The sequence below is a fragment of the Panthera tigris genome, chromosome C1 (assembly GCF_018350195.1).
Source record: "Panthera tigris isolate Pti1 chromosome C1, P.tigris_Pti1_mat1.1, whole genome shotgun sequence".
NCBI lineage: Eukaryota > Metazoa > Chordata > Mammalia > Carnivora > Felidae > Panthera > Panthera tigris.
The window spans coordinates 219,648,736-219,672,736 of NC_056667.1; the positions used below are offsets into that span (position 1 = coordinate 219,648,736).

General features: G+C 54.1%; 1 protein-coding gene across 4 annotated transcripts; it reads left to right on the top strand.

The window, feature by feature from the left end:
* The first annotated feature begins 960 nt into the window (after nt 1–960).
* Nucleotides 961–22,493, top strand: ING5 (inhibitor of growth family member 5). 4 transcript variants are annotated; one of them, XM_042995955.1, is made up of 9 exons: nt 1,662–2,017; nt 3,350–3,401; nt 3,577–3,648; nt 6,633–6,799; nt 7,428–7,539; nt 7,705–7,798; nt 18,730–18,865; nt 18,982–19,043; nt 20,728–22,493. In XM_042995955.1, exons 3-9 carry the CDS (start codon nt 3,621–3,623, stop codon nt 20,768–20,770), a joined length of 642 nt encoding a protein of 213 aa, XP_042851889.1. In that variant the 5' UTR covers nt 1,662–2,017; nt 3,350–3,401; nt 3,577–3,620; the 3' UTR covers nt 20,771–22,493. The 4 variants fall into 4 exon arrangements, with proteins under 4 accessions (XP_042851885.1, XP_042851889.1, XP_042851887.1 ...); XM_042995951.1 differs by lacking the exons at nt 1,662–2,017; nt 3,350–3,401 and adding an exon at nt 961–1,287; XM_042995953.1 differs by lacking the exon at nt 3,350–3,401.
* The last annotated feature ends 1,508 nt before the right edge of the window (nt 22,494–24,001 follow it).

Sequence of the window (24,001 nt, forward strand, 5' to 3'; positions counted from 1 at the left end):
CTGAACCACCCAGGCACCCCTCATCAGTGATAATAAATGTACCACAGTAATGCAAATTATATCGGGGCTGTGTGTACACGCACGTGTATGTGTTTAAGGATAAAAGGTATACAGGATCTTTTGTCAATTTTTCTGTAAACTTAAAACTACTCTAAAAGACAAAGTCTATTTAGTTAAAAAAAAAAAAAAAAACGACAACAAAAAACCAACCATGGCCATTTAAAACAAAAAAGGTCGGTAGTGGGGCGCCTGGGTGGCTCAGTCAGTTAAGCATCCGACTTCGGCTCAGGTCATGATTTTGCGGTCCGTGGGTTCAGGCCCCACATCGGGCTCTGTGCTGACAGCTCAGAGCCTGGAGCCTGTTTCGGATTCTGTGTCTCCCTCTCTCTCTGACCCTACCCCGTTCATGCTCTGTCTCTCTCTGTCTCAAAAATAAATAAACATTAAAAAAAAAAAAAAAGGTCGGTAGTGTCCAATTATGTGCATTTTTTCATCAAGCACAGAAAGGGGACCAGAAGGGATGCACCCAACCTGCTAACATTCGGATTCAAAGGTGAATAAGACAGAGATCTGTACCCTTAGGAGGTGGGGAAACTCGAAATTCCTGTACGGCTTGAATTTTTTCAGCGAACGTAACAAATGGAAATTCCTTAGTGTTTGACAGGTTTAGGGGAGAGTCACGAGGGGGCTACATGCTTATACACGCATCCCGAATAACGAAACTCCCCTGGTCAGGGTGTGCTAACTTGCGGGAGGGCACGCTGGAACCCCCGGGGCCCGGGCCCCTTCTCCCCAGCACCGCGGCCAACGTGGCGCGCCCGCGCTCTACCTGCACGTGCGTCGCCCACCGCCCTGCCGGACGCTGGCGACACCGCGCGCGCTCGCCGTACCACACTCGTCACACCCGACCCGCACCCGTTATGCGCCAGCGCTGCCGCCAGGCTGGGGACGGGGCCCGGGGGTCCAGGGCCGCGCGGACAGGTGCGGGCGTCCAGGGTGCGCGGCGCCCCCGACCCCGCCTCCGGGCCGGGTCCCCTGCCCCACCCGGCGCCAGGCCAAAACCTGCTCCCGCGCGGCGCCGCGCGCAGCCTGCCGACCGGAAGCCAGGGGGCGTGCCCAGATGGCACCCCGCCCCCTACGCGAGGGCCAATCAACACTCGAGGCTCATTAATAGTGAACGCGCCGGCCCCGCCTCCGCCCCTCGCGGCACCGCCCGCCCGCGCAGACCTAGAGCGCGGCCGCGGACGAAGATGGCGACCGCCATGTACTTGGAGCACTACCTGGACAGTAAGCGTCCCTCGCGGCCCCCGAGCCCGGCGCCCGCACAGGGTACCCCCCCTCACGGTTCCCCACGGACACCAGGCGCTGCGTGCGGACCCCGAGGACTCGTGGGGGTGGCGAGGGCAGTCCGGAGGCGGCGGGGGTGGCGGGGGCGCGCGAGGGGCGGGGCGGGGCCGCAAGGAGATGCGCGCGGGGGGCGCGGCGCAGGGTCCCACCGTCACGGCCGCGCCAATTCCAGGTGCGTCACGGAGGGGCGGGGCCGGTTGGCGTGGGGCGTGGCTTGCGTGTCACGGCCCCGCCCTTCCCATGCTAGGCCCCGCCCCTGCCCTCAGCGGCGTACCGCCCTCCCGGCCCTCAGTCTCTCTTGGGAGAGGCCTAGCTCAGGGCCCCGCTCCGCCCTTCCCGATCCCCCTCCGCTGGCTTGGCCCCGTCCCCCGCCCCGGCCCTACTCCCACCCAATTGACTGGCGCAGGTGGTTGAGCCCTGAGCCCGTATCCCCTCGGACGCTGGACCGGGCCTGGGCGGGATTCCGGCCGTGTTTCTGTGCCTGCTTGTGCAGTGACCTGGGAGTTGGGGGAGACGATACTGGCTGGAGAGTGTCCTCGGGTGCCTGTGTTTCTGCGTGGCCGGGGACGGAGGAGGGGGACTCGCAGGTGTTCAGGGCAGTGATCGGCACCACGGGCAGACGTCTGTGAGGCGCTTCCTGCAGGCGTCGTTCTGTCCTCATGTAGCACAGGTTGGAGCTTCCTAAGAACTCCTGAGCAGATGGTTATTTCCCTCATTTCACAGATGGGGAAATGCAGGCTCCAGAGGCTAAGTAGCTTGTCAAGGTCATGCACTCTTGCTGGTCTGGCTCTGGCTAGGGGATGGCCTGGCGGGAGGGGGTGGGCGGGGCTGGTGGAGGGGAGCTGGAGAGCTGTATTGCAGTGGAATATACGCGGTCCCTGGTACCTGGCTGCTTGGGAACCCCACCTGCAGCTCTATCAGGAGCAGTTGGAAGTGAACCGCTGCTCTGGGGGAGACGGTGGGGACCTCCCAGGCCAAGCGTGAGCGATGGCGGGCGGGGGGCGGTGTCCTAGGCGGGAGAGCACCCTGGAGGGGAGGAGGCTCTTCCTTGCAGCGCTCATTACAGAACCACGATGAACCCATCTGCTGAACCCATCTCCTGGGGCTTGCTCTTCTGGGTCCTGGTACCTTCCCAGTGGGCCCCATTTGGAGAGTTTGAGGATCGTGAGTTCCATCATGCTCTGGGCACCTGTGTGAAAGCTCAGGATGGACATGCCTACTCGCTTGTGGGCCAGGGAAGCAGACTCTGTCCTCCTTTTCCTGGAACTTACTTTCACATGGGGCAGACAGATTTTTTTTAAAAGCTCACAGCCGAAGAGGGTCCATGAAGGACCCCAGCAGGTTGCTAGAGCACTGAGGTGGCACTGTCCTGCAGAGCCCAGGGTAGGACAGAGCGGGGAGGTCCATGGGAGGGTGTGGTGAGCCTAGAGGCTGTGGAGGGAGTTTGTGCCGTTCTGTGGCTGAGCTGGGCAGCTTTAAGCAGCAGCTTTGTAAAGACCGGATTTAGCCCTACAACAATCACTGTCAGCTGAAGACAGTGGAGGGGGTTAGGACTGAGCACGGGAGCCAGTTAGGGGCCTGTTGAGGCTGTGCAGGCAGGCTGGGAGGTCGTCCTGGAGTAGGAGGATTGCAGTGCAGAGGGGAAAGCAGTGTGGGGTGGGGTCCTCCACCCACGCTGTTCAGCATGGTCTGTTAACTTGGAAGTAATTAAACAAGCGAATGAAGAGTTCAGTGCCTCAGTTGTAGTAGCAGCCCTTCAGGTGCTCAGCAGCCCCGTGGTCAGCGCCTGATGTATTGTGTAGCCTGGAGAGACCATACCCATCCTTGCTTGATGTTCTACCCCGTGAATGGGTTTTCACAGTAAATCGGGGGTGGGGGGGAAGATCAAAGAGACCCCAGGGTTTCGGTCTTACTCACTGTGGTGAGGTATTGAGAGGGGAGGAGTGACTGGGGGGTGTGGGGTGGACAGTCACACGGGCCACTTCCCCACCTCTGCTCGCAGCTCCAGGATAAGTCCCTCTAATTTCTCCAGCTTCCAACAACATCTGAAGCCTGTGAGTCTATTATCAGTGTTTGGTACCCGTTCCCCAAAAGATACCTTAATCCTTTTCCTCCCCAAATCCTAACAGACAGGAAACGACGTGAGCTTATTTTTTGTAGATTTTAGGTATAAAGTCTGGAAGGCAGATTTTGTCCTGCTCCCGAGAAGTACATGTCTCTGTGTTTCAGGTATCGAGAACCTTCCTTGTGAGCTGCAGAGGAACTTCCAGCTCATGAGAGAGCTGGACCAGAGGACGGAAGGTGGGTCCAGGCCTTACAGTACAGCCGGTGGTGTGCTCTGACGATTGGGGAGAGGGGGCTCCAAGATACTGGGGTGGCACCGGTCTCCCAGGGGACCCAAGACAGCGGGGCTGCAGCCTAGCCTTAAACTTTGGGCACTGTGTGGTGTCTTATGGAGTGTGCTGACACTTTAAAATTAGACTTAGGGGCGCCTGGGGGGGGGCTCAGTCGGTTAAGCATCTGACTTTGGCTCAGGTCATGATCTCATGGCTTGTGAGTTCAAGCCCCGCATCAGGCTCTGTGCTAACAACTCAGAGTCTGGAGCTGCTTTGGATTCTGTGTCTTCTTCTCTCTGCCCCTCCCTCACTCATGCTTTGTCTCTCTCAAATATAAATAAAACATTAAAAAATTATACTTAGTTTCTTGGGTTTTAACATACCTTCACGTAACACTTTTTTAAGTTAATTTATTTATTTAGAGAGAGCATGTGGGCGACTGGGGGAAGGGCAGAGAGAGAGAGACAGGGAGAGAGAGAATCCCAAGCAGGCTCTGCACTGTCAGCATGGAGCCTGATGCAAGGGTTGAACTCACAAATTGAGATCATGACCTGAGCCGAAATCAAGAATCAGTTGCTTAACTGACTGAGCCACCCAGGTGTCCCTTCATGTATCATTTTTATGACCATCATCTATCTCTTGCAATCAGAATGTTTGTCATCTTTCTTTTCCTTTAAAAGAGTTTATGTTTTTCGGGGCACTTGGGTGGCTCGGTCAGTTGAATGTCCGACTTTGGCTCAGGTCATCATCTCATGGTTCGAGTGTTTGAGCCCTGCATCGGCCTCTGTTGTCAGTGCAGATCCTCTGTCTCCCTCTCCCTGCCCTTCCCGCCTCTCCCAAAAATAAAATAAAACATTAAACAAATTATTTTTTGTTTTTAAACTGTGTGTATATAGTTTAAAAAGAGCACTTTCTGATGTTCTGTTGTTTAACTCCCTGTTTTTAAACATCATGTTTTTGCTATTTCTTACTTAGCTCCCTTTTGCTTTGGGGTTTATTCTGTTACCGTGGAATATGAAGGTTTGCTTCCCCAGTTGCACCTGCCCAGCTCCTGCACCGCCCCCGCCCACCCCAGCCACCTCCTGGTGTAGTGGGTTAGAATCTGAACCTGCAGTACAACAGGGATGCTGTTTCCTTCAGGACTCTTGACTGGGTGGTTTGCAGCTGGGCCATGTTACATGCTGTGCTTGTGTGACCTGTTTTGAATAACTTCTGTTTTTCTGGGAGTTCATAATTGCTTTGTTTTCCACATTTCATACACATTCCACATTTTCTGTGTGTCTGTTACACTAGGTTATCTGCCATTTCTGAGTTTGCTCTCCAAACGCAGCCTTTTCCCCTGGGGCTTCCTGTCCTGCGGGCTATACCTGGGCTGGTTGTTTCTAGGCCTGCTGCACAGGCTCTGCCTCTGCTCATCTTCAATGCAGGACCCTGAATGCTTTGTTGTAAATATCCTCTTTCTTGATCTGCTCCCTTGTTTTATTGCAGCCTTTCCTCCAGTAGTTTCCTGGAAAAGGGTACACGGGAAGGTAGATTTCTTATGATGTTATATGTCTGAAAATGTGTTTGTTCTGTTCTCCTATTTGATGAACAGTTTGGCTGGGTATAGAATTCCATATTGACCATCTTTTCCCTCAGAATGTGGAAGGCACTGCTGCCTTGTCTCCCAGCTTCCACATTGCCCTTGACAAATGTGATGCTGTTTGGATTCCTCATCCTTTATATATGTGGTCTTTTTCCTGTTTAGCAGCTTCTGCTGCTTCTTTGTCCTTGAGGTTTTGTGTTTTGTGGCAACATACTTGGGTATGGGTGATTTTTCATTCATTGTGCCTGGCACAGTTTTGTAAGATCAGGATAGCTGTGGTTTTTTACTGAGGTACAGTCTCCCTACTAGCAAATACAGAGACTTTTTTTATTGTGAAATATGGCATTTACATCCAGGAATAAGCATATGTTTAGAAATTGTCGAACAAATACCAACTTACGAACCTCTGCCTAGATGGAGCAACGGAGCCTCTGGAGCCTGGGGCACGTGTAACCCTGCTGAGCATGCTACCCCTCCCCCCAAGGGGCTGGCACCCCGAGCTTTCCTCCTGCAACAGTAGGTTTCTCACCTCGCTAAACCGGAGATTTCAGAGTTGTATCAGTGCCCCCCTAATTATCAGTGGAATCTCACGGTATGTTGTTCTCTGTGTCTGGCTTTTCTTTTTTTTTTAATTTTTTAAAAATGTTTATTTATTTTTGAGAGAGAGCATGAACAGAGAGAGGGAGACACAGAATCTGGAGCAGGCTCCAGGCTCTGAGCTGTCAGCACAGAAGCCAGATGTAGGGCTGGAACCACGAGCTGTGAGATCATGACCTGAGCCGAAGTTGGACACTTAACCGATTGAGCCACCCAGGTGCCCCTGTGTCTGGCTTTTCTTGCTCAGTGCCACCTTTTGTGGGATTAATCCACATTGCTATGGGTGACAGCTGTGCTATTTGGTGCTGGGTAGCGTTCCATGTGATTGGACCACAGTTTATTGATCCGTCTTACTATAGATCGCACATTTGCCTTGTTTCCTGTTTTCTGCATTTATGGGTGTTTTCCCATATGGATCCTAAATCTTTCGGGTGTGGACTTGAGGGCAGTAGGCAGGTTGTGGCTGAATGAGCACATAATTTGTTACTCAGGGGCGTTGAGAGTTGGTGGGGCCGGTATGTGTTCTCACCTGGACCGCGGTTGTGCCCGGTTGTGCGCTGTAACTTCCTGGGTACGCTGCCCTGGCTGTGGCGTCTGTGCCCCGCCCCCCCCCCCCCCGCGCCAGGCTCCCTGTAGAAGGCCGTGCCCACTGTGCTCCTACCAGCAGTAATTCGGAGTTCGGTCAGCCACCCTCACCGGAACCGGCACTGCTGGGCTTGTTCTGGAACCCCCTGCGGGGACTAGCTTCTCCCCCATTTCCCCATCAGATAAGAAGGCAGAGATCGACATCCTGGCCGCGGAGTATATCTCCACGGTGAAGACGCTTTCTCCAGACCAGCGTGTGGAGCACCTGCAGAAGATCCAGAGCGCCTACAGCAAGTGTAAGGAGTACAGTGATGATAAGGTGCAGCTGGCCATGCAGACCTATGAGATGGTGAGGAGGGGGTGGGCCCCGCCCTGTTCTGCGGGAAGAGGGGGTGGCGGGGGGCGGGGGTGCTGCCCCGTCTGCCGGAAGGCACCCTCTGGGTGCCCCGACAAGTCCTTCTTTCGGACTGTGGCACGTGGCATTGGCTGAGTGTCGCGAGCCCACCGGCTCCTTGTCAAGTCTTGGCAGCGTCTGTAGGTCTCCTCTGTGGGGCGGGGTAACTGTCTCATCCCCGAGCTTTGACCCCATTGCCCTCTCTGTCTTCTTTCTACCATCTTGGTCTAAATACCTAAGGCATCAGAGGCATTTTCTGTGAGAACCTGTCCTCTGAAATCCGTACGTTCTTCAGATTTTTATGTCTTCGCCCCCATTCCATTGCGTTTCACAGCCCCGTGTCTCATTACTGTCTGCCTTCACGGTTTTCCTGAGTGGCACTTACTCTGTTGAGGTGTCAAAGCATGTGGGGACAAAGACCCCCACATAAACTGGGATGGCGGGCCTTGTTCTATAGCGCTCTGTTCATTGAAGACTCAACTGAATCCAAGAATGTACATCCTGGTTGATTTCCAGCGTGTTTGTGATTCCTGAGATGTCCCGCTTCCATTTTTAAATGACTTGCGAGCATCCTTTTCCGTAGGTGGATAAACACATTCGAAGGCTCGACGCAGACCTGGCACGCTTCGAAGCAGACCTGAAGGACAAGATGGAGGGCAGTGACTTTGAAAGCTCCGGAGGACGAGGGTTAAAAAGCAAGTCTGTTAATTTTTCTTCATTTTGTTACCATTACGTACGGAGTTTTGAAGAGTTGTCTGATAAATGTATTAGGAACATTACGGTAAATATCATGTTTGAGTAAATCTTGTCCTGCTTCAGTGAATTCTGTGCAGATAATTGGGGTGTTTATGGTCTTTCAGAAGGTCGAGGTCAGAAAGAAAAAAGAGGCTCCCGAGGTCGTGGCAGGAGGACCTCAGAAGAAGACACCCCAAAGAAAAAGAAGCATAAAGGAGGGTGAGAGGCTCTTTTCCTTGTCTCTTTCTCCCCGGAGGTTACTTAGCGCTAGTATTTACTTAGCATCTGGGGACACCAGCGGCCGCTAACAGCGAGGAGGCGCTCCCTGCGTGCCCGCTGTGGGTGCGGTTCCACTGCGCTCGGCAGCCTGACGGGGCTCCTGGGGAGAGTGACCGGCCGAGGGTTTACAGCTGGTGTGCGGGGAGCCGGGTTCGCACAGGGCGGTGTGACTCCAAAACCCACGCCCTGAGCCCCTGTGTGTCCTGCCTCTTGAGTGACACTATAACATTTACCGACATTTCAGGCTGAGCCACACTTCAGCAGCTAAATATATAGCTGTTCGTTGTTTTATGTATAAATATATATTTTGGATATATTCATCATTAAGTTGCATGACTGTATTTATTAAACAGATGTGTCATTTACCTTGAATTTCAGCATATTTCATTTAAAGCTTTCTCCCACCTGCTCCCCCCACCCCCCTCGCTCTTGTATTGCTTCACAGAAGTGACATTTAGAATCAGAGAAAACGGTAGAGAGCTGAGTAGCTTCTGGGGAGAGGGTTCTGACGGTTACGGGGAGATCTCAGGACAGTCCATTCTTGACAAAAAACGGGAGAAGTTTTGGTTCTGTTTAAACTTTTATCTTAAGAAACACCCTGAATACCATCTTGCAGTAAATAAATGCAGAAGAAGCAGGTAGTTTAACGAGTTCCTCTGAGGCACATCCTGGTCAGTGATTGACCTCAGCCAAAAGTGCTTTCATGGCTCTGTGGAAGCCGTAACCTCCTCCGTCTGCCCCGGGGACCTACGACCCAGACTTACGTGGTGTTTGTTTCCATTCTTTGTAGTTCTGTCCCCTCTGTGTGTGTTCGTGGATGCTATAGTTTAACCTTATTTTTTTCCCTTTTATTTATTTGTTTATGTTATTGTTTGTTTATTTTTGAGAGAGAGAGAGAGCGCAAATGGGGGAGGGGCAGAGAGAGAGGGAGACACAGAATCCGAAACAGGCTCCAGGCGCCGAGCTGTCAGCACAGAGCCCAGCGCGGAGCTTGAACCCATGAACTGCGAGATCATGATTTTGAGCCAAAGTCAGACACTTAACTGCCTGAGCCACCCAGGCACCCTTTTATTTTTTTCTCTTTTAAGTTAACTTTATTAAGGAATGGTTTACATACAATAAAATATTTTAAGTTTACAGTTTAATGCTGTTTTCACTTTCAAGTTATGGAACTCTTCAACCTTTCTATTTCTTCTTGAGTCGGTTTTGGTAATCTGTGTCTTTCAAGGAATTGGTTGTTTCATGTAAGTTGTCAGATTTATTGATATCAGGTTGGTCATCATATTACATGATTGTCTTTCTGTTGTAGGATTTTGTACTGATGATTCCTCTTTCAGACCTAATATTGATAATTCATGTCTTCTCTCATTTTGTCTTGATCTTTTCAGAGAATTAGCTTTTGGTTTCATTGACTTTTTTTTTTTTTTTAATGTTTTATTTATTTATTTTGGGAGAGGGTGCAAGCGAGGGAGGGGTGGAGAGAGAGGAGGAGAGAGAATCCCAAGCAGGCTCTGTGACGTCAGTGCAGAGCCTGATGCGGGACTTGATCTCACAAAGCGTGAGATCATGACCTGAGCCAAAATCAAGAAGTGGATGTTTGCGCCATCCAGGTGCTTCACGGTTTCATCGGTTTTTATATTTTCTCTGTTGTTTGTTTTCTTTGTCATTGATTTCCGCTAGTATTTTTATTTTTTCTTTCCTGCTATTTGGATTTACTTTTCTTTTTCTGGCTTTTTAAGCTGGAAGTAACTAAGATCAGTGATTTTCATATTTTCCTTTTCTAATATAAGCACATAAAGCTGTAGTTTTTTTTTAAACTATTGTAAGTCTAATTACTGTTAGCATGTCCCATAAATTTAGGTATGTATGTTTTATTTTTATTTCCTTCAAAATATTTTAAAATTTCCTCTGATTTTTCTTTGACTTATATTTTATGTAGAAGTATGTTTCAGCTTCCAAGTAATTTGGGATTTTCCAGGTAACTTTGTGATTTCGGTTTCTAATATTTCTGCTGTCATCAGAGAACACTGTATAATTGAAATTCTCTGAAGTCGATGAAGACTTGTGTTAGGGTTTATGGTCCGGTCTTGCTGTACATTCCATATGCCCTTGAGAAGAATATCGTGTTTTCTGTCGGTGGCGGCATGTTCTGTAGCTGTTAGTCGGATAACTTGGTTGGCAGTTCTGTTGGTCTTCTGTGTCCTTCCTGACACTCTGTTTACTCACTTGAGGAATTACGGAGACAAACATCTTACAGTCTCTGACTCAAGCTGTGGATTTGTCTGTTTCTTCTGTCAGCTTTGCTTCACATATTTTGAAAGTCTGTTATTTGTTGGTACATACGCATTTAGTTTTTTCTAAAAATAACTGACTCTTCATTGTTATGAAATTTCCTCCTTTTTCCCTTGTGATATTGTTTTGAAGTCTACGTGGTCTGATATTATAAGTTATTCCATTTGTCTTAGGATGAGTTTTCGCATGGTGTATCTTTTTCCTTTTTCGTTCTTTTACTTTCAACACATTTATGCTTTTGTATTTATTTTTTATTTTATTCTTTTTAACTTTTTTTAACTTTTTATTTATTTTTGAAATAGAGTGTGAGTGGAGGAGGAGCAGAGAGAGGGAGACACAGAATCTGAAGCAGACTCCAGGCTCTGAGCTGTCAGCACAGAGCCCGATGCGGGGCTCGAACTCACAAACCGTGAGATCACGACCCGAGCTGAAGTCGGACGCTTAACCGGCTGAGCCACCCAGGCGCCCCTATGCTTTTGTATTTAGAGTGGGTTTATTTTTTTAAGTTTATTTATTTCTTTTGAGAGAGAGCACGAACAGGGGAGGAACTGAGAGAGAGAGAGAGAGAGACGGGGGGGGGGGGGGGGGGGGGGGGGGGAGGGAGAATCCCAAGCAGGTTTTGCACCATCAGCACAGAGTACAATACAGGGCTTGACTGCATGAACTATGAGATCGTGACCTGAGCAGAAACGAAGAGGTGGACACTCCACCGACTGAGCCACCCAGGCGCCCCTAGAGTGGGTTTCCTGAAGGCAGCAAAGTTGAGTCTCGCTTTTTTTTTTTTATCTAGTCTGATAGTCTCTCCCTTTTCACTGCAATGTTTAGAGTACTCAGATTTAACATCATTACCGATATGATTGGATTTGAACTTACCTTCTGCTGGTAGTTGTCCGCTTGTGCCATCTCTTAGTTTAGTGTCTTCTTTTAGATTAATTATGCATTAGAAAATTTTATTTTAAAATCTTTATCTATTTTTGAGAGAGAGAGACAGAGTGCGAGTGGAGGAAGAAGAGAGGGAGAGGGAGATGCAGAATCCAAAGCAGGCTCCAGGCTCTGAGCTATCGGCACAGAGCCGCCCGCGGGGCCTGAACTAGTGAACTGTGAGATCATGACCTGAGCCGATCGGACGCTCAACCGACTGAGCCACCCAGGCGCTCCGTATGTATTTTTTTGAGTACATGTTTTGGTATTCTGTTTTAAGGACTGTTCTAGTGTGTCTTCCCTGTTCGTTGACTTACCACAATGAACTTCTAATGATATCACCCTGTTCTGTGTGTAATGTAAGAACCCACCCGAGTTTTTTTTCCTCGTGCCTTCTGTGCCATCGTCAAAAGTTCTGCTTCTACACGTGATAATTTGCCTCACAACATATTGTTATTATTTTAGGTCTAAACCACTGATTACGTTAAATAGACTATAAACCACGAGGAAGGGTTTTATTGTCACTCCATGTACGTACCGTTTCCGCTGCCTTTATTTCTTTACGGACGTGAGGATTTCCCTCTGCTGTCATCTCTCTCCTGCTAAAGAACTGCCTTTAACGTTGTTCTACACTGTGGGTCTGCTGATGCTGAGGTGTTTTCCCAAAATTTTCTTGTCTGGAAATGTCTATTTTATCTCTCTTTTTTAAGGATATTTCTGTTGGACTCAGAATTTTAGTTGACTTTTCCCAGCACTAAAGATATTTCCTTCCCTGGTATCCTCTATCTTGCACGGATTCTGATGAGAAAGGCTTTTCTTTGATCTTCTGAATGTATGTGGCTTTATTTGTTTTTGCTGCTTCTAAGATTTCCATTTGGCAATTTGATTTTTAACAACTTAATTATAATCTGTCCCGGTGTGGATCTTTTGTATGTATTTGGCTTAGACCTCATTGAGAACTTCTTGGAACTATTGGTTTGTAGTTTGTATGAAATTGGGAAAATTTTCAGACATTCTTCAGACAGTTCTGCTTCCCATTTGGCTTTTTATGGACCTTCAATTACACGTATGCTAGCATGATATTTTCCTGCAGTTCACTGAGGCTCAGCTCGTTTATTGTTGTCGGTGGTGGTGGTTTTTTTTTCTCAACGTTTTTCTTCCTATGCTTCTGTTTGGATAGTTTCTATTACTTTGTCTTCAAGTCTTTTCTTCTTCCTTAGTGTCTAACTTAATCTTCTTTTAGTGAATCTTTCATTTAAGAGATTTTTTTGTAAAGTTCTATTTACACCATATTTATTTAAGTACTATTCAACGGTTCCCTTATTACATTTATGTTTTACTTTCTCTTTGAGCATACGCATTTATGATAGCTTTCTGAAAGATCTTCTTTTCTGATTCTGTCATTTCCAGGGATTTTTTCTTTCTTTTTTTAAAAACCTATTTATTGGGACACCTGGGTGCTCAGTTGGTTGTGTGTCTGACTCTTGATTTCAGCTCAGGTCATGCTCTCGGGGTTGTGGGATAGAGCCCCATGTTGGGCTCCGTGCTGAGAGTAGAGCTTGCTCGAGGTTCTCTCTCTCTCTCCTTCTCTGCCCTTCTCTTCTCGTGCTCTTTCTCTCTAAAATGAAAAAAGAAAAGCAAAGCATGCTAAAAAACCCCCAATTTATTAAGGCATGAGTGAGGTTCAAAAAGCTGTCCATGCGTAATGCGTACAGTCTGTTTCTGACTCATTTTTCTCCTGGTTGAAGTCACATTTTCCTACTTCTTCACACATCTAGTGATTTTTTTATGGGATGATGGACAATGTGAATGTGTGTTGTTGAGTGTTCAGATTTTGTTGTCTTCGTTCAACAGGTATTGAATTTATTTTCCAATTTTTTGATCAATAGTTTAATTACCTGTGGATCAACTTGATCCTTTGCAGGCACATGTTTAACCTTTGTAAAAAAAAAAAAAAAAATCCGTTTTTCTTAATGTTTATTTATTTATTTTATTTGAGAGACACGGAGTGCGAGCAGGGGAGGGGCAGAGAGAGAGGGAGACACAGAATCTGAAACAGGCTCCAGGCTCCGAGCTGTCAGCACAGAGCCTGATGCGGGGCTTGAACCCATGAACCGTGAGATCATGACCTGAACCCAAGTCGGACGCTTGACCGACTGAGCCACTCAGGTGCTCCAAAAACCCTCTCTTCTTAAAGGGCTAGATGGTAAATATTTTAGGCTTATAGGCCGTGTTGTCTTTGCTGTGACCACTCAGACCTGCTGTTTTATATCAAAAGCATCCACAGAAAATATGTGGCTGTGTTTCAATAAAACTTTACAGAAACAGACCACCAATGCCTAGGTTAGGGTAGCCTTACTGTAGGGTTGGTTAAGCCGTACTGCTAAGGTATAGCCCTTCTGGGTTCTCTTCTGAATGCTGTTTGTGTTTATCGAGGCCTCTCCTTGCTGGCCACGTGGAGCGAGTGTGACGAGCCTGTGTGTGAGCTCTGGCGAGCTCAGCTCCCAGCCGCCCTGTACCCTCTGCCAGGACTCAGGGACTCTCACCTGTGCACAGCTTATTTTTTTGCTAAAAACTGAAAGGGGTCCCTCTGCAGGTTTCGGGAGCACATTCTCTTCCTTCCTCCTTTCTAGCAACCTGCCACCAAATGTCAACAGCCTTGCCCTCCTGGAACTTTGGTTTTTCCCTCAGTTCTAGACCTCCATGCTGCGTTTGGTTTTCGTCTCGGTGGACTGGAGTGTGGGAAGTGCCTCCAGCAGGAAGCCGACACGATTGCAGGGCTCGCCTCGGTTACCTTCTCTCGGGCCGCCGTCCTGTGCTGCCTGCGGTCAGCGTCTGAAGAGCTGTCGCGTGTTTCGTCCGGTTTTCTCCCTGTTCACGGTGGGGGGCACGTTTGGTGCTTGTTGTTATATCCTGGTCAGAAACGGAAGGTTTTTTCTTTTCTCCTTTAGACGAGCCCTGTAGTCTCTCTCACGCGTCAGTTTTTCTCCGTCCCTTTCCTTTCTTCACAGCTTTCCTTCTGCGGAGCCCAGACTGTGTGACTCCCGGCGTTTCCTGGAGTCTAGATCTCGCTGACAGATGTCAGTACATCCTCTCTCGGCATCATCATGGGGGGTTTCCTCCCGTGCTCGGTGGATTTGTTCCATCTGTGACCGGGGGCGCTTTCGCGTGTGCTCCCGCTTGCGCCAGCGTTCTGGAGGTCTGGTGGGGCACCTGAGGCTGGGCCGCAAACACGGCCCGCAGACGGGATCGAAAGGGCCCGGCCCTTGGTGGGTCTCCTTCGACTGGCTGACATATGAGCAGTCGGGCCGAGTCAGTTCCGGGTGGACGAGACCAGCAGCAGGACGTCTCGTACGTGGCGTTCTCCATTCTCGAACACCCTTTGATTCCTTTTTGTACAGATTTTAGTTCCTCTTTGGAGAGTCTCCCTGTTTGCAGTCACGTTATTCAGATTTTCTTTGTAACAGCGGCTTCAAGCCCATGTCTGCTCATTTGCACATCGGGTCATTTGTGGCTCTGCTTCTGTTAGCTTTTTCGTGATTTTCACTCACGTTTTCCTGCTCTTTTTCCCGTCCTGTAGTTTTTTTTGTTGTCTGTCTGACTTTAGGTATAAGAGGAACCCGGAGGGTGAGATTTCTGCCGTTCCCCAGAAGTTCATTTTGCTCTCAGTCCAGGCAAATGGAGTGGGCTGGAGGCCGGCGGCCACTCTACCTGGGCCCTGTCCCCTGTCCCCTCTGATGTCAAAGGTCTCACGATGGAAGACCCCCCCCTCCCCCCCAGTTCTCAGTGGGGGACCCAGGGTTTATTTCCCCCTCCTGAAAGGCGCCTGTGTGGCTAGTCCGCGCCCTGGCTTTCCTTTCTTGTCTCTTGCCCGTGTTGCTCCTGGGGTTGGCGGAGGTGTGGAGGGACGGGCCGCTGTACAGAGGCGGGCCCCTCCCCCGAGAATATGGCTCAGCGCTCAGCCTTTCTGCCGCTCTGCCGCCTCTGTGCCGCCCCCAGGTTCAGCGAATGACTGTGGGGTCACGGCTGCCCCACGTATAGAGCTCTCACGTGTCGGTGGCCGTGCCGGCTCTGTGTGGCCCCCAGAGGGCAGGCAGCCCTCGGCTAAGCCCGGGACACAGATGGCCTGCCCACTTGGCCACTGCCCTTCCCTTGGCCTTAGGGCGTCTGGGCCTTGTCACTCCACAGCTTTCCGGTGTCTGGAAAATGTGGTTTTAGCAACTTGTTGGGTTTGGTTTTTTGACTCGTGGCGGCAGGGCTCCAAGTCTTCCTGCTCCACGCTGCTCAGAACCGAAAGGCGTGGTGGCCTTTTCTGGAGACAGCAGGCGCTCTCGTTGGTCGCCTCCCCACGGGTCCCTCACAGGGAACGAGGCCCCAGCTCTCAGGCGCGGTTAGAGCTTCCCTGGCGGGGGTACACCTGCCTGTGCCGCAGACCTCACGGTGACGCACGAGTCCCGCCGCCACCTATGCGGACACACTTGAGATGGCTGGGCACGTGGCTTTTCCCTCGGCAGAGCCGTGACGGCGTGTGCGTTGCTGACTGCCGTCTGATGGCACCGAGGAGGCGGGTAGCTGGCCCTTTGTGCTGGGCTGGCTGCAGAGGAGGAGCGGGGCACGTCGGGTGGCGACGTGTGCAGAGCGCCTGGGCGGGTCCGGCTGGGCCTGGCCTGTCCGGTCCGTGCGAATCCCTTCTCGGGCCCCCGAGCAGCACTGTACGGAGGTCAGGACGGGCCACGGGGGCCGCTGACGTGAAGGGTGTGTGAGGGGCACCAGGCCTGCCCTGAAGTCTGGCTCTGATTCGTGCTTGGAAAGCACATCGGGCAGTTGGCGGTTTAGGCACGGGAGGGGGGATCCCTGGCAGTGCCTGGTGAGGGATGCCTGCGATGTCCCGGGAAATCGGCTCGGAGGACACGTGTTGTGCCCAGTAGTGTCGGAGTGAGGTGGCCAGCACGGCCGATACGGGGTCTCCAGCCTGCCTGGCAGGTGGGAAAGACCTCCTGGCAGCGCTCCACCCGCCCACCCCAGAGCCCCCTCAGGTGAGACCGGAGAGGAGGTGCCCAGGGGCGATCCCAGGCCTCCTCGTCGGTTGGGTGGCGCCCTTGAACCTGGGGGACAGGTGCTCAGGTCAGATGTCAGCTCGCGGTGTGAGAGCTCAGTCCAGCTTCGCAAGCAGAACGCACAGGGCAGCCGAAGTGCGGTCGGCACATGGAAGGCGCGTGCCCTGGGGCGTTTGGGGGTGACCCCACCGCAGGTTGGCACCGCACCGGTCCTCCAGGTGAGTCTCGGGGAGGAAACCCCACCGATCCAGCAGGGGGTGAGACACGGTGTCAGAGGCCAGCTTGAGAAATCGAGGTTTGGCGGAAAACAGAGGAAACCACATCCTAGTCTGGAGAGTTGCCTGAATGAAACGTTTTGAAAGCATGTGGACGGGACACATTTTTGTGATGCGCACGGATTTCAGATAAACAGAGAAAGTCCTGCCTGTTCCCAGAGACAGAGAGCAGGTCACTTACAAAGGGAAGAGGCTTAGACAGGCCTTGGGGCCCTCATGGGCAGCACTGCCTCCAGCGAGCAGCACTCAGGCCAGAGGCGACACTGGCACAGAGGACACTGTCGCTGGGGGGGGTGGGGGGGCTGGTAGGGAGGACAGCGCCGTGGGGGGGGGTAGGGAGGACAGCGCTATGGGGGGGCGGTAGGGAGGACAGTGCCGTGGGGGGGGTGGTAGGGAGGACAGCGCTGTGGGGGGGCTGGTAGGGAGGACAGCACTATGGGGGGATGGTAGGGAGGACAGTGCCGTGGGGGGGGGCGGTAGGGAGGACAGTGCCGTGGGGGGGGGCGGTAGGGAGGACAGTGCCGTGGGGGGGGGTGGTAGGGAGAACAGCGCTGTGGGGGGGCTGGTAGGGAGGACAGCACTATGGGGGGACGGTAGGGAGGACAGTGCCGTGGGGGGGGGTGGTAGGGAGGACAGTGCCGTGGGGGGGGTGGTAGGGAGGACAGCGCTGTGGGGGGGCCGGTAGGGAGGACAGCGCCGTGGGGGGGGGCGGTAGGGAGGACAGCGCCGTGGGGGGGTGGTAGGGAGGACAGTGCCGTGGGGGGGGTGGTAGGGAAGACAGCGCTGTGGGGGGGGCCGGTAGGGAGGACAGCGCTGTGGGGAGGGCGGTAGGGAGGACAGTGCCTTAGGGGGGGTGGTAGGGAGGATAGTGCCGTGGGGGGGCCGGTAGGGAGGACAGCGCTATGGGGGGCCGGTAGGGAGGACAGTGCCGTGGGGGGGGGTGGTAGGGAGGACAGTGCCGTGGGGGGCGGTGGTAGGGAGGACAGCGCTGTGGGGGGGCCAGTAGGGAGGACAGCGCTATGGGGGGGTGGTAGGGAGGACAGCGCTGTGGGGGGGCGGTGGTAGGGAGGACAGCGCTATGGGGGGGCGGTAGGGAGGACAGCACCGTGGGGGGGCCAGTAGGGAGGACAGTGCTATCTGCAGGGGGGCAGTGTGGCGTGCACAGCTGGCCCTGGGTATCTGATGGCAGAGGCACAGAGTGTCCTTAGGTGGGCAGTATGGGACAAAGGGGTCGGTGGTTGCCTTCGGGAACCGGACTCTTTGTCGGTGTGTGGAAACGTGGTCTGCCGCGGCTTCGCGGCATCCCTGTCACCAAGTTCCTGGTGTGAACTCGAGGTGTTTCTGTAGCAGGTATACACCTGAGTCACATATGTGTTCTCGATTCTGCAGGGTGAGATAGGGAAGATTGCCTTTCTGTGCTAGTAGGAGCACACCGTCTACACTGCCCCATAGCTGGTAGGTTTGTTTGAAGGCTGCCGAAACATGTAGAAGCCTGAACCCCCAGCCCTCCCTGCTCTAAGGCAGGTGAACGCTTGCTCCGGCTCTCACATCTGCTTGGCTGCAGAGCTGTGGGCCGCTGACACGGAGCGGGGCACGGGCCAGCCAGACCCTGGCCGGGGGTGCTGTGGGGAGTGGGGGGGATAGGCCCCAGCTGACACAGAGGGGAGCACGGGCCGGCCGGACTCTGGCCGGCGGTGGGGGGAGTTGTGGGGAGTGAGGGGGATAGGCCCCAGCTGACACAGAGGGGAGCACGGGCAGGCCGGACTCTGGCCGGGCCGCTGGTTAGTGACCAAGGGGGGCTGCGGAAGGTGGGGGGGCGACAGGCCCGCTTCAGGGGGGTGGGCAGTTGACAGCGGCACATGGTCAGAAGCGGCCCCACTGGGGGGTGGGCAGTAGGGCGCTGGAGGGGCTCCCTAGACCTACTGCTCCAGGGATGGGAAGGGCAGCTGGTGGTTTGTAGGTTTTGGGGTGAAGGTGCTGTGAGCATGAGTGGGGTGGAGGTCTGGCACCAGGTGTGCTGGGTTGGGTTGGGGTCCAGGATTCTCAGGTGTCGTCAGCTGGTGGCTGGTGAGTAGGGGTGTTTGCCTGCCCCCAGGGGAGAGGGCCCCTGAGAGGCTGGGGATGGGGGGACTTGGGGCGGGGTGGGCGGGGAGCCCAGGGAACAGGTTGGAGGCAGGAGACAGGGATGGATTCACGACCCCAGAGTGGGTAGTAAGTGCGTCCCCTCATGCCCTCTGGGGTGCCTTTGTGCCCCGTCTTGTCTGGTACGAAGGGGCCGGTCGTTCTCCCCCCACACCTGCTGCTCACTGCTGTGGTTTTTCCGCAGGTCTGAGTTCACCGACACCATCTTGTCCGTGCACCCCTCTGACGTGCTGGACATGCCCGTGGACCCAAACGAGCCCACCTACTGCCTGTGCCACCAGGTGTCCTACGGGGAGATGATAGGCTGTGACAACCCGGACGTGAGTGTGGGCACCGTGCACGGGCCTCGGGCAGGGCCCTGCACCCAGGGCCGGGGGTGCGGGGGGAGGGGGGGGCACATGGAGTCCTAACTGCAGCTCTCCCCTCTGCCTTGCAGTGTCCTATCGAGTGGTTTCACTTCGCCTGCGTGGATCTGACCACGAAACCCAAAGGAAAATGGTCAGTATGGGCTCTGCTCGGCCTCTCCCTGCCTGTGGGGCATCATGAGTGCTGCCCCCACCAGGCCCAGGCTGTGGCCACGGGCAGTCCGTGGGTCCTGCTTCCTGGGGCTGAGCTGGTAGGGGGACATCTGCGCCCCTCGCCTGGGTCCGGTCTCTCAGGATGTTTGTATGGTGCTCCCCTATTTTTGTTAAGCTTCTAAGGAACAGCTTTTCGGAAGCTTTTGATTGAGGTAGAAACTGTGAAATGAGTTCTTTCCCGGGGAGATTTGGGGAAAGACAAAGAGCACAAGCATTAAATCCGAACCTGGGTGAGGCCGGTGACCTGCCATGGGGCTTGTGTTCACCTGGGGAGGGGTGCAGGGTGCTGGGGCAGCTTCTGTCCCTGGTCCGTGTGCCCGCTGGTGGCTTCGGTGTCGTTCCCGAGAGTTAATTTAAGGAAAAAGCAGGTTTTATTTACCCGTGGGTGAAGTGGGTCTCAGTTCTAAAATGTAGGCTCGGAGATTGTCCTCCGTGTTCGCGTGTATGTGGATGGGGGGTGGTGACAGACCCCTGAAGGACAGGCTGTGCTGTCCCCAGGGCTCAGTGGGCAGTGGCTGAGGGGGTGCTCAGGTGCCTGGCCCCATGTGCGTCCCGGCCCCGGGTCGCCTCAGGAAGTCTGAGCAGTGACGCGCAGCCCTTGACCGTGCTCTGCAGCTGGGGCGTGGGCACCCGGGTGGGGGGCTGCGGGCCTCCTGCTGGGGCGGGGGGCAGGGACACGTGATTCGGGTTCGGGTTCCGCTGTGGGTTTGAGTTGTTGGTGGAACTTCCGGGTGGAAGAGTCAGTGGGCATTGGAAGACGGTTTTGCCTCTTGGGAGGGTCGAGCGGCAGGGGGTCTGTGCCCCGTGGGCAGAGGCGGGGAGGCAGGGTGGGGCTCCCCCCTGTTGTCTAACTCAGGGTTTCTCTGGGGTCTTTCCAGAATCACAAAGTGTTCAGGCTTCTTCCCTATTAAGTGAGATTTGTTCTGACATGTTCTTGGGGCACGAGCCTGCGTGAGTGCATTTTGCCGCTGGAGCCTTGCTTCCTCGGGGGCAGGGCCGGGGGCGCGCTCAGTGCTCGCTCACTGGCACAGACCGGACACTGGGGAATGGGGCGGCCGGGGGGTGGGGGCACAGTCATGTGCATCGGGAGCAGCTGGGAGGTCCCCTGGTGTCACTGACAGCTGCCGTGGTCCAGGCGTGACCAGGAGCGGCCCCCGGTGTCTGAGGCGCTGAGCCTGCCTGCCCAGGGTCCCCGGGGAGCACTCGCCAACCATGCGGGTTCCAGGGCCCTCTCGGCCTGCCCCACCTGCTGGAGCATGCTGGTTCATCCTCCGCCGCGCTGGGTCTGCCGATGTGACCGTGGGTGTCGCCTCCACTTTGGTCCCCGGTGGCCACATTGTCTCACAGGGAGGGCCAAGAAACTGGGTCAAGAGGCGTATTCGTTCGTACAGACAGTCTTGCTCGTTGACTCGTTTCTGTCACCTTGGAAACACACGCTGGCCACAGCGACTTGCTGGGGGTCTCCCCTTGCCGGGGTGTCCGGTGGGAGAGCCGTGTGCTCTCTGCCGGTGCGGTTTCGGTGACACGGCCACCGTCCCTGGAGACCCGGGGGGCGGGGTGGGCCTCCTCACGCACAGGGCCGATCACCGTGCCTCTCTCCTCAGGTTCTGTCCGCGGTGCGTTCAGGAGAGGAGGAGGAGGAAGTGAGGCTGCTACCTGGGCTGGAAGAGCGAGTTAATGTATTCCTTCCTTCGTGTTGCAATATTTTCTCTTCATTTTAAAACTACCTTGTTTTGAATGATACTTAACGACTCAGTGGCCAGTTGTAAGTCTGGGTATTTCCTGAGACAAGCAAGAATCCACCTGAGCCCTGTTTGCACGAGGAGCGATCTCACAGGGACTTGCCACAGTGACTTCATTCTCGAGACTTCTCGTACGGGGCCCGGCCCCGGGCACGGCAGGTGCACCGAGTGGCCGAGCCTTCCGCGGGCCGGTGCGGTGGGGACCTTCCCACCCGCTGCACCGCCGTCGCTCTGCAGCCCGGGTGTGAGCCTGTGTGGTCCGACCGTCCCGGTGCCACCGCGGCACATCTGTCCCCACAAGGCGTGCGCCCGGAAGCTGGCGAGGCGTTGCTGGAAGGCGTCCTCCGTGTCTCGGTGACCTGCCTGGGACGGTGGGGCTGTCCCCGGAGCGGGAGGGCCCCGCCGCACTGTGCGCTGCCTTGTTCGTCTGGACTCCCAGTTCCCTCCGTGAGGGCTTTACCTGCCGGAGTGAACGGCCCGTCATCAGCAGGCGGGCTGTCGTTGCCGTGACCGCCCGTGAGACGCCTGACCGACGGCTGGTGTGCCGTCGCTCTGGGAATCCCTGATGTTTTACTGTGAAGCTGGACTGCGAAGATGGCAGTCTGCGTGCACGTGAGGCGAGTCCGGTCTGGCGAGGCCGGGCTGATTTTAAACCTGCCGTGTTGCACACTGGTAAGCAGCTCACGTCCGAGGGGACCACGGTTACGTGAGGCCACCCGTGAGTCTGTGCCGCGGCGGTTCTGGAATGAGGCTGGGAAACCGGAGCGCGTTTTCCCTTCAGTCTGCGCTCACCAAACCAGTTTTGAACCGTCGTTCTGGTAACAGTTGGGGGAAGTCGCGTACCTCTGGTTGAGGTCCGTCTGGTGGTGTGCGGCATGACTTCTGGGAGCATCTGTGGACCCCGAGACCCCACAGCACCCACTTAGAGGGCTCCGAGGAGCCCCGAAGGGAGAGCCGGTCTCTGTCCTGGAGGCATGAGAAGAAACGCAGGAGGCAGAGTCGAGATGGGAAGTTCCTAGGTGAACAGGAGTCTCCTCTTTATCAGGAGGCCTTCTGGAACAGTGCCCCGCTTCCTCCGATGGCTTGTTCACTGCACGTGTCCTCCTGTTTCTAGTATGTCAGCAAGGCCGGGAGATGCCACGTAGAGAATCTCGGGGAGCCGTGTCGTGCACGGGCCGCCTCGCGCCAGCTCAGCCCGTCGTCCCTAGATGAGCACTGACTGTTAGCTTTGATGTCAGAGGGCAGTGAGTGTCCAGCCGGGACCTGCGTCCGTGGTTCTCGGAGGGTCAGCCCACAGCAGACACGCCGTCCTGTGTCCTTCCTGGAGCAGGCCGAGTGGCGGGACTTGCTTCCAGGCGACTGCAGGTGGGGTCGGCTCGGCATGTGCGTCCCGGGCTGCGTGGGGAGGGTAGGGGGTTGCCGGGCCTGACAGGCTTTCCCAGAACCGATGCCTTCCCGCTTCTCCGAAAGAAGGGGTGGCGGCTTCGGGTTGAGCGCCGGCCCTCACGAGCCCCTCAGTCTCCACTGCAGCCAAAACCGAGGCTCGTCTGTATTTAGGAACTTAGCTTTTTGTTAACACAGGTGTTTAAAGATTGTGGGGAATAAATTGTGGAAAATTGTCTGCTTCACTCTTTTACCAGTTTTTGTGGAGAGGGTAGGTAAGTACAGTGAGTTTGTGGTGATTCTTTGGAAGCTAGTTTAATATTTGCACTGCCTCTCAGAACACTCGCGGCCACTGCCATCGTGGAAAGACGGGTGACCGTGGACATAGGCCGATGGCTGGTTGGGTACACTCGATGCCTGGTTTCCGGGGCCTCGAGCATGACAGGAGAGATGGCCGACTTCCATATGAAGCTTACGTGTAAAGTCTGATGGCGTCTCTGCTGTCACCTCTTCTCTTTAGGTTTCTGTGCCTACCTGTTTCTGGTGTTTACTTTTGTCAGTTACATTGATATCTCCCAAAATAACACGCATTTAGCTTTGGAGAAGACAGAAGACATGAGTGGATTAGGAAGATTCCCTGGAATGCCGTTTGGGTCAAGACCGATCGGTTGTCCTTCCCAACTGTGAACAACACTCTGCAAGTCAGAATGACACTCGACAGCAGCGCTTTGCTTGGGGAAGAATGTTCTGCCACCTGGCGTGGCCCTGGTCCTGAGGACTACTGCTTGAGGCCAGCCGCCTTCATCCTGGGGTGATTCCTACCAGACCCCGTCTGCCTCCCAGGCGCTGGATCAGACCCAGAGGGGGCTGCAGAGCCCTGTTTCTTGGGTTGAGGGGGTCCAGGCTGGGCCCTGCGGTCCCTCTTGGAGCTGTATCTGAGCCAAGGGTACGGGCCCTCCGCGGCCACGGGGTTTCCGTGTAAGGGAAGGAGTACCTTGTTTGAGGAGAATCTGCACGTTCCTCATTCTCAGTGCTAGATTATCAGTCAGCAGCTCGACAGACAGCCTCTCATTTTCCCACAGGAGGACACATGCTGCACTTATAAACTGAACCCCAACCTTCCCCCCACCCCCCCCATCTGTGGCTGCGCTGGTGGAGCTGCTGGCTGGGGTGACCGTCCCCACTGCACAGGCTGGGGCCCTGGGCGAGTGGATATGAAATGGGACTGGCCAGGGTCACGGGAGCCTGGTGGCTTCGAGTCTGCCCAGGGCAGCAAATGCTGAAGACACAGCCACAGGAATGCTGGCGGTTTGCTGGGCTGCCTGGGGACACTGGGCAGCTGGGTGCCAGTCCTGTCCCTGGGCGGCCGCGTGGCTCTCTGCCTCACGACTTGTGGCTGGCAGCCGTTGGCAAGGAAGGCTTCGAGCTGTCACGCTGTCCGAACAACACCCCCCCCCCCCCCCACCGCCATGTGGCCGGAGCCGGAATAGACACTTAATCATGGGCCTTGGTGACTGAAGGTTTTCCTCAATTGCTAGTGAGCCGTGGCTGGTCTTCGCTACCTGTGCTGAGAGGAATTTTAAAACAGGAAGCCTAAGAAAAACGTTCTCATTCAGGAGAGAAGTCTATGAAGTTTCTTTCTTTCTACAAATGTATTTTGTGGTGTTCACTTTGACCACATTTCATCCAAAAAGATGATGCAGCTTTAACATGAATGTTACATTTTATTTTCAAGGAATTATCTATGTTCCCT